Genomic DNA, 16897 nt, shown 5'->3' on the forward strand with positions numbered 1-16897 from the left:
CACCTGTTTTAGTTTTTTTTCTCCCCAACTGTTTTTGTTTGTTGATATCGAAAAATGTTCGACCAGTTGTTGATTTATACCGTCCCTTTGTCAGATTAGTGCCTCTGAACTGTCAACTTTCAATGATGCAGACAGATCTCCACTTGCATAAGCTATCCCGATGGCTATCATATTCACACCATTTTAAACTCCAAAGCCCTCCCCAAGTTGGAAGACCAGATGACACTTGCTGCTGCTGCTGTCCCTCTCACACTCACTCACCTCACTGTAGCACTGCACTGATTTATAAGTACCGGGATAGCCTTACAATAGTCTTCTTTATTGTTGTTTATTTGTTGCACTTTTACATGTATCTTAAAAATGATAATAAAAAGTTTGGTTAAAGTTGGAACATTTTGTACAGGATTGGGGGGGGGGAAGTCCCCTATTAGATATCAATAGTCATAGGAAATGAAGTAAAAGATAAAAACAAATCATATACTTAATTAATCAAAGTATTAAGAGTAGGCAGTATTACTAAAATGGTTTGAAATCTACTCCTCTGTTTCCAAGTTGAGATAAATCATAATGTCATCATTGAAGTGCTATAAATCTACATGTATCTTTCTACAAATATCCCACATTAAATTCCTCAGTCTACTCTATGTCCCTGTTCAGAGAAAGGTCCATAACTTTACCAGAGACTACTGAGAAACTGAGTCTCTCACCCTGGAGGTCCCTTATTCATGAAATCATGTGGCTATTCTTGTCACAAGGGAACCTCCAGCACCCGGCTGTTGTCTACTTTGGGTCACAGCCCACCGTTTTAGAAACCAGGAGTGTTGACAAATAGATCCAGCATGTTAACAGTATTGAGGGTTTCTTTTCTGCAGCTACATAACTTGAAATAAATGACATGAAACAACCCGAATGCTCTGAAGCGCAGGGCCTCGTATAGAGCCAGGGGCCGGCCAGTGGAAAGTGCTGGCTGTACTGACACTTGAGTAGACCGGGGATGATAGCATCTTGAGAAAGCCACGGCCGAAATAACACCCACCTTTTATAGCACTTAAAAGGCTCAATTGTACAGCTTGGAACACGGGGGACCCTCAGAAGACAAGTGACCTGGCTATGGGGTCACTGAAGGTGTTAAAAAAAGGTGTTAAAAATCGGACACCTTCAGTCTTATCAGTTCCCTATAGACCCTGTGTATCCAACAATAGTTCAGGTTTCACTTTCTTAAATGTTAAAGATTAATACACCTATTGGAGTTTGGTTGAGACTTGGCCCGAGTGTACAGAGTGAATTGATATGTGTACCGCAGCATTGTGATCTAATTATAGCCTGTTTTTTCCCACTTTCATTGCCTTCATGAAGCTGCATCAGGTATGTCAGTCAGTGCAGTTGTGGACGCAGCAATAATAGCTCAAGGGCGATAATCAGTGTTACTAAAACCAACCTGAACGCTTTGCATTATTACCTTGATGGGGGCAATCTTTGTTGGGGACAACATGCCACCACACATTTTTACGAGAGAGAGGTTATATCTTTTTTTCATGGTCAGGTTAACAAGCACAGCCCCCCCCCCCTAAAGGAGCACAGTTTTTTTTTGCCTTTCCATTAGTGAACAAAGGGGTTGGATGTCAGAGTAAAATGTCAGTGTCAGGACACGGAGCCGCCTGCTGCTAATGTGTCAGCATATTGCGTTCAGCAAATTACTGTATGGGTCACGCCAAGGTTTTAGGCGTTGAATGTAACCAAGGAAACAAACAATAATAAACAATCTGAGGAATGGAGACACGACTCTAAATCGGTCAGTCCAAAAAATACTTGCAGTATTAGAGTTTCCTCGATCTGGAAAGATCACAGTAACCTCCCCTTGTCATCTACATTGGTATTTTTCTCCATATTCATTTGTGGGATCAAAAATAGTTTTTAGGCTCAATATTATTATTTTGAACAATATATATTTTTATTATTTATTGTCCTTTCATGTTAAACCCAATAACATATATTTAAAATATACATAGCCAAACATGTATTATTATATAAGTAAATACAGTATAACAACATATTCTCCATGCATGTTTGTGATGGGGCTTTCCGTAGGGCCTTTCTATAGAAACACATACCTTTAGATATGCAGAGAGACATGCATTTACGTGCATACTTTACAGTGACTGCAATGAGACGTAGCCTGGGAGACACATGCCATAAAGCCTGCAGGGTGAATGCTGACAGCGGGGAACCTCCCTTCGTTATTAATGGCTCGATCCATGAATGCAGGAGACCCCCAAGGAAACAGGATACTGTGGATTTTCTCACACTGAGAAAAAGAGAATGTGCTTTCTTATCATTCTGCAGAGGAATCAATTTGTTTGAATGTTTGAGAAAATCAGTGATTTCTACTGGCATTTATAGCATCATGATTTCATATTGTGTTAATATGATTTAAGATTAAACAATATTTATTTAAAAAATAGCACGATGGAAAAACATGAATTATTACTATTTGACTAACAATTATATCAACATCATTCACTTTTAATGAAAAACGCATACTTTTAGCAATAAAGATGTTCTGAAAAAACAATAAATATGTATCTTTTTAGAGTTTGTGTTTATGAGCATGTTGATTGATGACACTTGTTCCTCTGACTCTTGTCTTTGTCTAAAAATAGACAGAATGAGGCTCCTTGCTAACACTTTACAGACGTGAGGTAATCACAGCAGCCTCTTGCGTCACTGACTCCTCTTGGCGTTCCTCTTTCCAAACACCAGGCCAAGTATTTACAAAGTGTGTGTGTGTGCATTTCTGTAAGTGTGTATCCATCATTAGTACGATTGTGAATGAACTCATGTGTATATAAAGTGTGTGTGTTTGTTATACATTTAAATGGGAGTTTTTAGAAGGTCAGACGTGCTAGTCAACAGCTCCTTTAGATCACTTCGCTTCAGTTTCAACTAATCCGCTCAAAGTGAAATAGGGCTGAAGGGCTGGTGATGACAGCGTCTCAGGAATGACACAGGAATTAGTTTATGAAGGTGGAGCTATATCTGGGATCCTCTGATTCAACAGCTACAATTTCCTTACCAGTATCCAAGGGTTTGCACTGACCTAGGGACAGAAAGGCGTCTCATACCTTTCTCCATTGACCTATATATAATCTAGTGCCCTTGATGAAATGATAAAGCCATGTGAAAAGCTCATGATACCCAGCGATACAACAGATGCATTTTCCGTGTCTGTTGGCTCTTTTTCTTTTTGAACTGTAGCGTGCTAGATTTTCACCTCAAGGGACTTCCTAGTTAAACAAATATTCAATTAATATATTTTAATAAAGTATCACTACTTATTATTCAAAACAACAACTTACCTAAAGCCAGTAAGGTCAATGACTTCTATACAGCTGTAGGTTAAAAATAGGGTTGCACAGTATGAGGTTATATGTCATGAGGGGATATGATCGGTCTATAGCTGTCACACAAATCTCTCTGAGTCTATCAGTACTGTGTGTGTGTGTGTGTGTGTGTGTGTGTGTGTGTGTGTGTGTGTGTGTGTGTGTGTGTGTGTGTGTGTGTGTGTGTGGTGTGTGTGTGTGTGTGTGTGTGTGTGTGTGTGTGTGTGTGTGTGTGTGTGTGTGTTGTGTGTGTGTGTTGTGTGTGTGTGTGTGTGTGTGTGTGTGTGTGTGTGTGTGTGTGTGTGTGGTGTGTGTGTGTGTGTGTGTGTGTGTGTGTGTGTGTGTGTGTGTGTGGTGCAAGTTACTGAGGCTGATTTATGAGAATATGTTGTTATCACTGTATTAAAATGTGCTAATAATACAGTGAAAATTAATATATTGTATCATAAATCTTGAGGTGCAGCTGTTATTTTAGTTATTAATACTCTAAAAACATTTCAAATGATTAATTGGATAAGAAATCATTTAGCTTTATTGAAGAGCAATTGTAGTATGAAAAATAAAAACAGGCCTCTTAAAATTAACTAATCATTTTCCTTTTTATGTTAAATCGACATTTTTAAAAAAAGTTATCAAAACAAAACCCCTTTCATTGCATTTAAGTGCCATTTTACATTCTGGGTTTAAAAACAACTACCAATGTTGTGAGGGAAACTACTGAAGCAATTGGAAACAGGACTCAGAGAGACACAAGGAGAGCTGGAACATTGATGGCAAACACTGGCGGTTTATTTGGAGCTTCGGCCGGAGAATTCACAAGACATGTCATGCGCCACGAGTTGACCCAACGGATGCCAAACCAATTCTGAAGATCTCTACCCCAGACCCATGTATTTAGCTGGTTCTGAGAGAATTGTCAACATGCTGCAAAGCACTGAGAGCACAGCCACCAAGGCTACAGGTGCCTGAGCTCAGTGAGGGCAGCACAAACTGATACACTGGGTCAAAGTTATGGGCCTTGTATATAAATCACTTGAAAAAAGGGATACACATCATGGCATCTAGCTCAGTGCCGGCGGATTAAACTAATTTGATTCAACATGTTTTGATTTGACCCTACACACAGTACATCTTCAAATCACACTGTGAACTTTATATGGATTACAGCATACATTTAAGTCTTCACTCATCAGCCGGTGCATATGGCTAAGTTGTGAGGAGCGTGTGCAGCTGCATCTAATTAATGGTGTGAACGTTTTAGCCTAATAGAGTCTAAGCTGTGTTCAAGCTGTGCCCATTACCCACTGTACAAGAGAGTGGACCGAGCCTCCTCACACCGAGGTGTCTGAACCCAGGGCTTCCACAGAGCTCTTTGCCAGTTCCTTGGTTTTGATATCCACCAAGTTTAGCCTGCTGTCATTTGATGACGTTCATGTTTTTGCTGATAGGTAACGCGCCATTCAGCAGCGAGAGATGAAACTGGATACCTCAGATCCGGAGGGCAGGGTTCCTTGGAAGTACTTCTGCATGTCTTGTTCCATGCGTACCTCGGATTATCATTTCACTCCTTGATCGAGCATTTCCCTTTTTTAGGAGACAGTGTCGTCCAAAATCCAGGCCGCGGGGCAACTGCAGGGGGATCAGTTCACAGGAGAAACACAGCTGGGTAATTCATCAGGGATGACTTCAAAGGTCTCAAAAGTTGCATCTTTATTTGTAACTTTATGTTTATGATTCTACTCTCTTGGCTTTTGATTGCACCCTTAATGTGCGTCTCATGTTCTGAGCCTCAACCAGAATACACAAGGATTTATAAATATATATACCCTTTACATTCATATATTCCCTACTATAGCTGAAACACTTAATCAATTAACAAATGGGGTGATCTATACAGAAATGGTATCATTCATCAGGCATCTAGTTCCATTTTCACTAGTGTGAGGATTCGCCGTCTTTCTATTTTCTCTGTATTAAATCATCTTTTGATTAATTTCCAATCAGCTAAGTGTGTTAATGTTTCGATGAAAACACCCTTAATAACTTCCTACTGCATCTGTGTTCACATTAACAATGTTTTTCCAGCTGGGTGAAAACCCTTCAAGACCAAAGCCGCCTGCTGACGTTGGCGACTTTTACACCAGCTGAGGTTTGATTTCTGCTATGATACATCAGATACAGTAACACCTCTTCTATTGATAGATCAAATATATTTCCATTCTCTACTATACTTTCTTTTTTTCTTGGAAAGCTGCTGGATTCTCTACAGTCAAATTATCTAGAAACATTCTGCCTGTACAAATAATTTCATTTGAAGTAAGAGCAGGTTTTCCTTTTTCTGATTATTTTCTTTATAGGAAGAACCGTATTTACACTGGCACTTACAAGGCCTCACTTGTTCAGAAGCTGAGAGGTGAACTCAGTGTTAATTCAAACATGTTCCTGTTTTGTGCCTCGCCTGCCATGTCCTTACATGTCACAGTGAGCTTTACAACGTAAACAGACGGCTGAACTGCGATATTAGGTCAGAGTGAGGCTGGTGCTGCTGACCATCTGGACTGCAGGTTGTTGTCATGTCTCCGATCGCATTTCTCAACTCGTGGATTCCTTGAAACACTTCAACTTCTGCCTGTCATCACGTGCTCTCAAACAGCGACTGAGGACTTACTCATTAAGTGTTGCAGTCCCAAGGTGTATCTAGCATAACATTTTAACATGTAGTGTAGGAAAGGTTACTTTGGAAATGTAATAGGTCACAGATTACTAGTTATCCTTAAATTAGTAGTAAGTTATGTAACAATGTCAATGACCTCATGGAATTAATGTAAATTAGCTTTAGGGTTTCTAAGAAATATTTTAAAATGGGCAAAAAGCTGAAAGTACTAAAAACAGAAACTTAAACCAGGCAGTGTAAACATCACAACAGTATCAACGCTAATCACTATGGAACTTTTAAGTTAATCAATATAACCTATATTTAAATAAGAACGAGTGAACATAATGAATGTTAAAAGCTTTTAACTTAAATTAATTTATCCGGATTTGTTATCACCAACTTTTCAATTATTTACTTTAGATTAAAACGAGCCTAAAACATGTTTTCTTTATAACTGTAGCTGATTACAAATACATTTACTTTACAATAAAATGACATCAATCTTACATAACATGCAACCAGTTTCTCCACAACACTGACTGTGGCTTTGAGCACAGAGGACTTGTGGGTTCTTCAGGCAGCCACTAACTGGTTTGGGATGATGACAGCACATGCTAGGCTGGACTTATATAGGATGGTGTTGTTGCTGTTATGGTATTATGGTATCATACATTCCTTTTCTACATCCACAATAGCTATTTTGAAGTGCCTTACACTCCAGTCAGCATATCAAACAAATAAATAAGAAGCCTACATGTATATTTGAAATATCGCCTTAATGTTTTCAATTTTACATCCTGTATTTCCCGGGGGAGAAAGAAACATCACCATCTTGTGCTTCGACAACTGAACATACAGCACAACAAAGTAGGCCCTTGGATACATATTAAGAATTTATACTCGTGTTTGTGTCTGTAAAGATGCTGCATTTTCAGCTTTCAACAGAGCTGAAATTGAATCCAGCTCAAAGAGCAACCCTCTGCTGTGGAACCTTAGAGACTCCTATAAATAAACAGGCAACACTCCTTCAACACTTTCCTATATGGCACATGGAATGATTAGCTCATGGCAACAGCGCTCTGATCTTACAGTGTAGCCACTACTATTTTCTGTCAGCTATGTGCATTGTCTAATAATAAAATAATCTTAAATACATTTTGGAAATGTATACAATATACATTCATTAATATGTATATACAATAAGACCATACCATTCTTCTGTAAATCAAAACAAAAATATGGTGGCCAAGACACCACAGCATTTCACAAAACACAACAGCATTTCACAAAACACCACAGCATTTCAGAAAACACCACAGCATTTCACATTGGACGGAAAGGGTATTCCTTAGGGAGAACACTTCTTGTTTGTGATTGGACAGAGCCAGCCATAGAAGCACTGCTGTGATTGGTTGTTTTTGCTGCCAGTCAAGAAATGACGCTTCGTGATTGGCCCAACACATCAGCCGTTAGCTGTTAGCACATATTCAGAGCTCACAGCTCCTCATATCTGTTCAGAAACTGGACAAAAGTTAAACATATACAAAACACAGACTGTCTATGTCATGGCGAATACAGTCGCTGCTTTATTTATGTCTGTATGAGTATGACGTTGTTGTGAGTGTGGACGGAGCAGCTACAGGTTAGTTTAGCCTGATCAGTGGCAGTTATAGACCAATTTGACTGGGGGGGCCACTGGGGGGCCAGTTATTTTCTGAGGGGGGCACAATAAATGCAGGACGAAAAAGAGAACTAGACAGTATGAAGTAATTGCGCATAAGAAAACAATGCAATACAGTTATTGGTATTTGTTTCAGTACACTTATTTATTTCAGATAGATCTTATAGTTATTACTGTTAGCTTCAGCTTAAGTTATAATGCAATGTTTGCACTAACACCATATTTATATAAAAATAAAGGCAATGAACAGTTACATCTCTACTTTACATAAGGGTGTCTGCACAATCTCACATTACAGCAACAAAATCCTGCGGTTTTTGGCAAACCGAGTACCAGAAAATATACATTTAAGAAAATTAAAAAAAACACTTTTCATTGTTAGGGGGGGCTACAGGGGGGTCAGAGGTCAGTGTTAGGGGGGCACCGGCCCCCCCTGGCCCCCCCTAGAACCGCCCCTGAGCCTGATCAACACAGCAGCTTCACACAGCAGCTTTTGGCGATTTGTCCACCGCTTCCAGCGCGTCTCCGCCCATTGACTTTGAATGAGGATGACGTCACTTTCCTTCGCTTGTCGCCGAACTGCATTGTGGGGGGGCGAGGCGAAGATTTCCAGGATTTTCAGGATGTTCAGGATTCCAAAGTTGAACAATGTTCAACTTTTGAGGCTGAGCTGGAAGCGACAGCCAATCAGATCCGTTTATGCAAATCTGACAGTTCAAGCGCTAGCCAATCAAACCGCGTGCAAGCTGGGAGAGCCAGACCGCAGTTCATTCTATATTCCACAAAAATGGAGGAGAACTTAGTTATTGCGGTAGCAAATCACCCGGTTCTTTATGACCAGTCCCTATTTACTTACCGGGATACAAACCGGAGGAACCAGGCATGGAGGGAGGTGGCAGAGACAGTGGGTGAAACTGGTAGGTTTTCGCTTGTTTGGGGATTTTATATCCAGTTTACTTCGTTGCTAGTGTACTTCGTTGCTAGCAAGCATAGACAGTATAATTAGCCAGCATGGAATGTAGCATAAAATAGCACCATAGACATTAATCTCATAAATGTTCAAAATGTTAAAAAAATAAATGTTCATCATAGCCCTTCCTATTTGACAATAGTGTAGAAGAACCGGGTATTTTTGCTTTGTATGTTGGGGGCGGGATATTCATGTGATATTCATGTGATTGGTTGTTGGTCGCGAAATCCCCAAGCTGTCAGACACGCCCAGCTCCAAGATTTTCAAGATTTTTGAAAAGCTGCTGTGTGGACGTACCGTTTAGACGTATCTTCCACCGCTTCTCTGCCCATTGACTTTGAATGGGGATGACGTCACTTTGCCTCGCTTGTCGCCGAACTGCATTGTGGGGGAGCGAAGCGAAGATTTCCAGGATTTCCAGGATTTTCAGGATTCAAAAGTTGAGCAATGTTCTACTTTTGAAGCTGAGCTGGAAGCGTCAGCCAATCAAATCCCGTTTATGCAAATCTGACAGTAGAAGCGCTAGCCAATCAAACCGCGTGTAAGCAGGGAGAGCCAGACCGCAGTTCATTTCCTCATATTCCAAACGAGAAATTACGGTAGCAAATCACCCGGTTCTTTACGACCAGAACTATTAACGGGATACAAACCGGAGGAACCAGGCATGGAGGGAGGTGGCAGAGACAGTGGGTGAAACTGGTAGGTTTTCGCCTGTTTGGGGAGTTTATATATATTGCTCGCATAAAATCCCCGGGGTTTTTTGGTTTGTATGTCGGGGGCGGGAGATTCATGTGATTGGTTGTTGGTCTCGTTGCTCGCAAATAATCCCCAAGTTTTCAGACACGCCCAGCTCCAAGATTTTCAAGATTTTTGAAAAGCTGCAGTGTGGACGTACCGTTACATGGAGACAGGGGCGGACTGGGACTAAAATTCAGCCCTGGAAACTGACCCAGTCCGGCCACAGGAAATGTCAAATGTTAGAAATCCGCTGTTTATTATTTAAAGTTTCTGATTCACTCCTTTTTTCCTCTCTGTACACAGCTCCAGTTTGATCATTGGCCTGTCATCAGATTTCATTTTTAGTTGCTGCTGTAGCGGAAGTTTAGTACAATTCTTTTTGATGAAATACTCCAAATCTCCACCCTCCATAATTGCACTTGCTTCAGTTGCTTGCTACTTTTTAAGGGCAGTGATGACAGTTACAGTACGAACTGAAGTTGATGCGATTTGATTGGATTGTGAGGCATGACGTGAGCCTCATCTGATTGGTCAATCCCTTAATTTTTTTTCACCAACGGAAGCTAATTTCGGCTGGCCTCCTCTCGCAACAGAGAGTGCAATCTACTGTTTCACCATAACATCTAGAGGGGCGCTGTTTCACTCTTTGTAAAATACTCAATGAGAATGGGGGAGAGACGGGCCGACAGAATAATTACCGAAACTAAACGAAGTGTTTTCATTTATTTATTAATATTATAACTACAATGCAAAAAACAGGGGAAGACTGGCTTCCCTTGGCCACCAGGAGAAAACGACACTGAGTTCAAGGGATAATTCTCACCCACCTCTTGCTCTTGCCCTGCAAGTGTGCCGGTTGAGCTGGTTCTTCCAGCAGCTCAACTCTGTCCCTCATCATGAATGCTGGCTGTATATCTGAACTCGCGCCCACATCATTCTCTTCATCATCTTGCACTTGTTTTAAGCTGCTGATGATGATAGAGCTTGTAGCAGCGCTGCTGCCAAAAAGGTCTGTCAATTTGCGACATTTATATGCTCCACCTGCGAGTGACTTCACCTTTTTTTCTCTTGCCTTCTCGGCCCACCTTTTTCTTTTCGTTTTCTTTGATTTTTATTTTTTTAACCATGTTTTTTCATTCTCCCTGTCTGCCGCGGCGTCTGATCCCTTCTCTTCATGTGGCCGGTATTTTTTCTTCTTCGTGTGTGATTATTTGACATAAGAACCACACAACCGCATTATCGGCCGCTGTCGCCCTCTGTCGGCCGTCAGCGCAATTTAAATGATGACGTTAAACCTTTTTTTTTTTTAAGTGCCGGCCGCCAACGGCCCTTGACGACCGGCCGTTCTGTGGTTCTCCAGATTCTACAGATGGCCAGTCCGCCCCAGCATGGAGATACGGCTCGCCCCCTCTCCAGCGCCTTGTTTGAATGACAGGAGTAAACACAGAATGAATGCTTTATTAATTCATGGTTTTTAAGGGGCTTATCTCCATGTAAATACTATGGTAGACCACCCAATATTCGCTTCGCTCTAGTCGCTCGAGTTTCACCGCGGCTCGCCTCTCAGCTGTGTTTGCTCCTGTCATTCAAACAAGAGGCGCTGGAGAGGGGGCGGGGCGTATCTCCATGTAAATTCTATGGGAGATACCAACTACAACAAAATGAACATATTTGACCGTGATTTAATTGTAATACACGTTTTAAAGTGATGCCGAAGTAACTACATACTGATAACGGTTAGTAAAAACCATGAATTAACGCTTTGACAAGTCTGCAGATAAGACGGCAGGCGAAAAGCTTTTAAAATGCGTGTTTTCTAAATGGAATCGGACCCATCAGACTAAACTAACCTGTTGCTGCTCCGTCCACACTCACAACAACGTCATACAGACATAAATCAAGCAGCGACTGTATTCGCCATGACATAGACAGTCTGTGGTTTGTACATGTTTAACTTTTGTCCAGTTTCTGAACAGATATGAGGAGCTGTGAGCTCTGAGTGTGTGCTAACGGCTGATGTGTTGGGACCATAGACTGTATATATAAAGGTTGGGACCATAGACTGTATATATAAAGGTTGGGACATATTTCGCTGTCGGGTGACCAATCACGAAGCGTCATTTCTTGACTGGAAGCAAAAACAACCAATCACAGTAGTGCTTCTCTGGCTGGCTCTGTCCAATCACAAACAAGAAGTGTTCTCCCTAAGGAATACCCTTTCCGTCCAATGTGAAATGCTGTGGTGTTTTCTGAAATGCTGTGGTGTTTCTGAAATGCTGTGGCGTTTTGTGAAATGCTGTGGCGTTTTCTGAAATACTGCGGCGTTTTGTGAAATGCTGTGGCGTTTTCTGAAATGCTGTGGCGTTTTCTGAAATACTGCGGCGTTTTGTGAAATGCTGTGGCGTTTTGTGAAATGCTGTGGCGTTTTGTGAAATGCTGTAGTGTTTTCTGAAATGCTGTGTTGTCTTGCACTTCAGGGCCACCGTACAAAAGGAATAGCATGAAGACAACCTACAAACACAGTTTCAAGCTAGCTAACAACTGCTTATCTAAACAGAAGAAAGCAACATGAGCATCCCAGTAGATTCATATTCCCTCACCTTATAACTCTGGATTTTCTTCCCAACAGCAACTTTTCTGTTTGCACAAAAGTGTTACATACACTTAAACTATCTTGAGTTCACGGCTATGGCTATTTAACCCTTCTTTTATTCATCCACGATTTAACTTGACGCGCCAGACGGTTTGTTTACAACGTGATTCTCGCGTGATTTTGTGTTATCGCGGGAGTCCAGCTACATTTGAGATTACCGCAATTTTAACATTCAAATGTCATGGTAACGGACAGCAGTGGACCCTAAAAACTGAGGTAACCTTTCATAATTTAGCTTTACTACTTTAATATGATAAACTTCCTGATTTATGTGTCAACAACCGGGAGTATTACGGCGCTAATCATGTCAACCGTACCACCAAGTGGCCAGGTGAAGGTGGCATCTCTTGGTTAATTAATCACCGTGTTTTCGTACATTTAACGTTGCTAACGCTAACCATTAGCACTAAGCTGTCACTTATGAGGGAACATTGCTGCAAAAAAACCTTAGAAAGGAGGCTTAGTTACTTCAAAATGGACATGCAGAAACAGGACGTTTGTTGGCGGATATGTGAGAGTTTTTGTTGGTGGATATGTGAGAGTTTTTGTTGATGGAGTCGCCTGCACTTTGAGACATCTGGGTATATCTGATGACTCCGTCACCATGATGGGACAGCGGTCTTCTTCAGTTTTTGGTATGTGAAGCAAACACTTTCTCGTCTATCTTCTCCATCTGACTAAGTTGCATACTGTCTGACCTGTATGATTATCTATGCAATTGTATAATAACCCAATGAGTATGACTGAATGGAACTGCTGAAGTTATCATAATGGTCAGGGCTTTCAAATGTGCTGGACAAATGTGTCAGTCACCTTTTTAAGTGGCTTTAAACTCTGAGACTGTGGGCCTCCCCTCAGACAGAGCTTGCGAAATAGCTCCCCCTGACCCCCCTTCAATTCCTGGATGAAATCATGTTCATGTTATTGGATCCCATAGATAGCGACTCAAATTAAGCCACATTAGCCTAATATTGCTGCTACACCAAATACAGGATTTGTTTTATGTGTATTGAATCAATGCCATTGTATGTGATGTATACTGATACAGTATATTTTCCAGATCAGCACGCTTATTATGCTTTGATCTGAGAAGTCTTCACTGATAATACATTCTTATTAGGATTCTCCAATACTATGATAAGATGCTTGAAAACGGACACATGTCCTTGTCTTTGCAGCATCAAACCCCAGTGTCTCATTCCCTACTTGTTCGTTCCAAAGTGTGAAGTGGTCCTTAAACCAAACTGACAGTACTGATAACGTTTGTATTGCAGGTGTTTCCAAACTTTCATAATGTGAATTAAATACCAAAGAAAAATATTGACATTTGGGAAATTCAATCAATAATAGGATGAAAATGAATATTTGGTGACAATGGAACAAACATAAAGCCAGGGGGCATTTCACAGAGGAATTTTAAAGCAGTTTTTGCGACGATTTCCTTGATTTAAAGGTGGCAGAACACTGTACACTCAGAGGTGTGTTCAATAGGTTAACTTGTAGAACACTGAGCACGTGTTCTTTATTGCTAAACCATGTCCGACATGCTGATGAACCACAGATGACGATCAGTATGAGTCAGGCCAGCTGCCCCTGCTGTAGCTGAAGAGAAGGCCAAAAGTCAGGGGGCAAACTGAGGGAGGGGCAGGTGGTCTCCTATTACTGCAACGGCCGCTTGAAAACAGCCAGACTGGTTTCTCAACCCTTTCCCCATATCTTGGCTTTCTACTGTAAATAACAACAGCTGTTACATAGCCCTCTACTTGCTCTTCTCCCACTACAAGTTGTAGGCCTTTAGCTGCCCGAGAGAAAGCAGGAAGTCAGGTGTGTGTGCTTTCATCTGATTTGTTTGTGTGTGTGCTGCTAGTGAGCAAAGAATGGCACCCTGAAGCTGGAGTGTTAGTTTTGATCCACCCAGGGGACAGCCAACACGTCCTCAGGGATTAAGCTCATTTAAAAAGAAGCAGTCATCCCTGAAACACTTACTGTTGTTTATTGCTTTCCGACTGTGTTTTCTTCTAATGTTTGATTGTTCAATAAGCCCCACATCAATACTTGCCTGAAAGTTGTTATGTAACATAAAGTAAAGCCAAAATATCTGTGATTCATTTTGTTTTAATTAAATGACATTCTGCTCTAAAGAACTGTACCTGCAGTTAGAAATACATTTTTTTTTTTTAAAGGAATAATACCTGTACTTACAAGAGCATTTAAGATACATATATTTGATCTGAATTGCACTTTGGGTTCCTGAATTCTAGTGACACTTCCACATTAAAGTTCCTGCATCACAATTGTTAATTTCTGATAGTCCCTCACCGTCTCTTTACTTTACAATTATAGAAGCATTTATTGTCATTATCTTGATTTATGTTCACAATAAAACTGATCAAATGATTATCCACTTTTGTAATTGGTATTTAGCTAGGTAAATAAAACATACATCTTTTAATAATACAGCCCAACATGCACTGAAACAGTTGTAATCACAATTCGGCAATTAGAATTGAGTTTTTGTCCAGCGTGGTTGATTGGTCACTTCTGATGGCTCAATGAAGTTGTATGGAGTCTGAGAAGCTGCAGTTTACCCTGCGGTTGGTCTTGGTTAGGAGTAATACTTGTGGATCATATAGCTCATATTTAATGGCAGTGACAAGTTAGCAACTGATGATTTGTTTGAATAACTGTGCTGTAAAAGTGTATTTGTCATGTTGCATTTTAATGTTTTTTTAAGAGATTGTTTTGCTCGGTTTTTCAAATATGATGAAACATTGCAACACGATAAGGAGCAGCTATGCCTTTTTTAAATGTACTCTTGGCATTAAATAGAAGTGAAGGACATTGAGACCAAGTTTGCTCTGGAGTAGGAACATGCCAGTATACCCACATCTTTATTGCAGTATAGCACAGCATCAGATATACCTGCTATCCTGTCCCTTAGAGTAAATGTCCAGGATTTTGTCTTGGTTGCACGGGAAGAGACGAACATACTAAAGGCCAGAACTCACATACTTAGTAACTGTAAACCCACAAAAAGGAAAAGACAAGATATAGCCCTGAAACGACTCCAGCATTGCTATCTTTTACAAAGCAAACATCTGTATTCCTGTAATAGTGGTTTCTCACCACAGGGGTCCCCATAATCAATATGAAATGAATCTTCCTTATGATATCTTTAAGACCGCTGTTTGTATTGATAGTTCAGACAAAAGGAAAATACTTACGGATTTGTTGTACTAACATGTTAAACAAAACAAAAGTAGACCAAATGAGGGTGAGAAACATTTGGGGCAACAAAAAATAAAATTAGTAAGACAAGACTTAATATTGGGAATAAGATAATGACAACGTTTCCTTAAAAAAAGATTTGACACAGATACATTTTGACAATATTAAATATTTAAAAATGATTATCCAAACTATCATTTCTCTCATCTTCTTATGTGTACATGTATACTTCAAATATGGCAAGGATAACAGGTAATAATCACAAAAAGCATCCATCTTATTTTGAAACACGCAATTGATTTGTACAAACAGCAACTATAAAAAAGTGTCCAACCAACTTATTGCTCCACCAGCTGAATTTAAAAGCTGTCTGTGGTGACGCTGATGACCTGAGGCTGCACTCGGTTCTTGTTACAGCTGAAGAGCCAGGCTGCCCTCCTGTGGCGGTAGCGCTTTGACAGCAGCACATAGAGCACAGGGTTTATGCAGGGGTGCAGATACTGCAGCACAGTGCAGATGAAGTAAAACAGCTCCCAGGCCTGTCCATGGCGATACAGGTCCAGGTAAACACACAGCTCCAGCACATAACCAGGCAGCCAGCACACTGAGAAGGTAGCAGCAGCCAAGAACACCATGACAGAGGCGCGGCGGGTGTTCCTGGCACTGGACACCGACATTACAGGGCTCTTGTGGAGAAAATGAGCCAGTCGGACATAGTTGAAGGCAATGACTAGCATTGGAATAAAGTAGTAAAGTACAAACTGGCTCAGCACCACTTGGTAATGGTGCTCATGAATTGTTGGAAGGCAGAAGGTGAAGTTAGCCAGGCTTGGGCCCAGGCTCTCTTTGGTGGCAAACATTCGCAGCGGCAGACTTATGAAGAAGCTGAGGGCCCAGACCAGGACGAACAGGAGGATGACCAGGTCCATGGTGGGCGGCTGGTACGGGTTGGTGATGATCATGGCGCGGGTCATGGACACGGCGCAGAGCGAGTATGTGCTGGCCGCAAGGCTGAAGGCCAGCAGGAACTGGTAGACCTTGCAGGACGTATCCCCCAGAGGCCAGGAGTAGCTGACGGCGGAGTGCAGGGTGAAGGGGATGAGCAGCAGGGTGAGGAAGTCGGCTAGAGTCATGCTGAGGAGGAGGATGTCGAGGCGGTTCTTACGCAGCGTGTTGTACTTGGCGAACAGAGAGAAGACCAGCAGGTTGGCACAGAGCCCGATGCCCAGGATCACTCCACAGGTACAGGCAAAAATCAACACATAGGTATTGGGATGAGCCATATTCGCACCGGCTTGACATCACCTTTCAAATAAAAACCAATATGTATTCATCATTTAGGTTAGGATTATTATTTTGTGTTAGGGATGAACAATGTATATGTCACATTTTGTATTACTAGTATTCACATGAAATTATAGCTGGTGAATAGAGAGAATAGTAGGAAGCCAAATAGACTTTCATTGACACTCCGATACTGAAATGCAGTATGCATGTTTTTGCAACCCGCCAATTAACTCAGACAAGAACAAACTCTGAGAGCCAACCACATTGTCGATGGTGTGTACGTTCTTCCCAATTTCAGTAGGAG

General features: G+C 41.2%; 1 protein-coding gene across 1 annotated transcript; it reads right to left on the reverse strand.

The window, feature by feature from the left end:
* Window positions 1-15665: 15665 nt before the first annotated feature.
* On the reverse strand, window positions 15666-16589 carry LOC117547822 (melanin-concentrating hormone receptor 1). Its single transcript, XM_034218683.1, has one exon. The coding sequence runs from the start codon at window positions 16587-16589 to the stop codon at window positions 15666-15668; it is 924 nt and encodes a 307-aa protein (XP_034074574.1).
* Window positions 16590-16897: the final 308 nt, after the last annotated feature.

This window comes from Gymnodraco acuticeps, unplaced genomic scaffold, assembly GCF_902827175.1.
Source record: "Gymnodraco acuticeps unplaced genomic scaffold, fGymAcu1.1, whole genome shotgun sequence".
In the NCBI taxonomy this organism is placed as follows: domain Eukaryota; kingdom Metazoa; phylum Chordata; class Actinopteri; order Perciformes; family Bathydraconidae; genus Gymnodraco; species Gymnodraco acuticeps.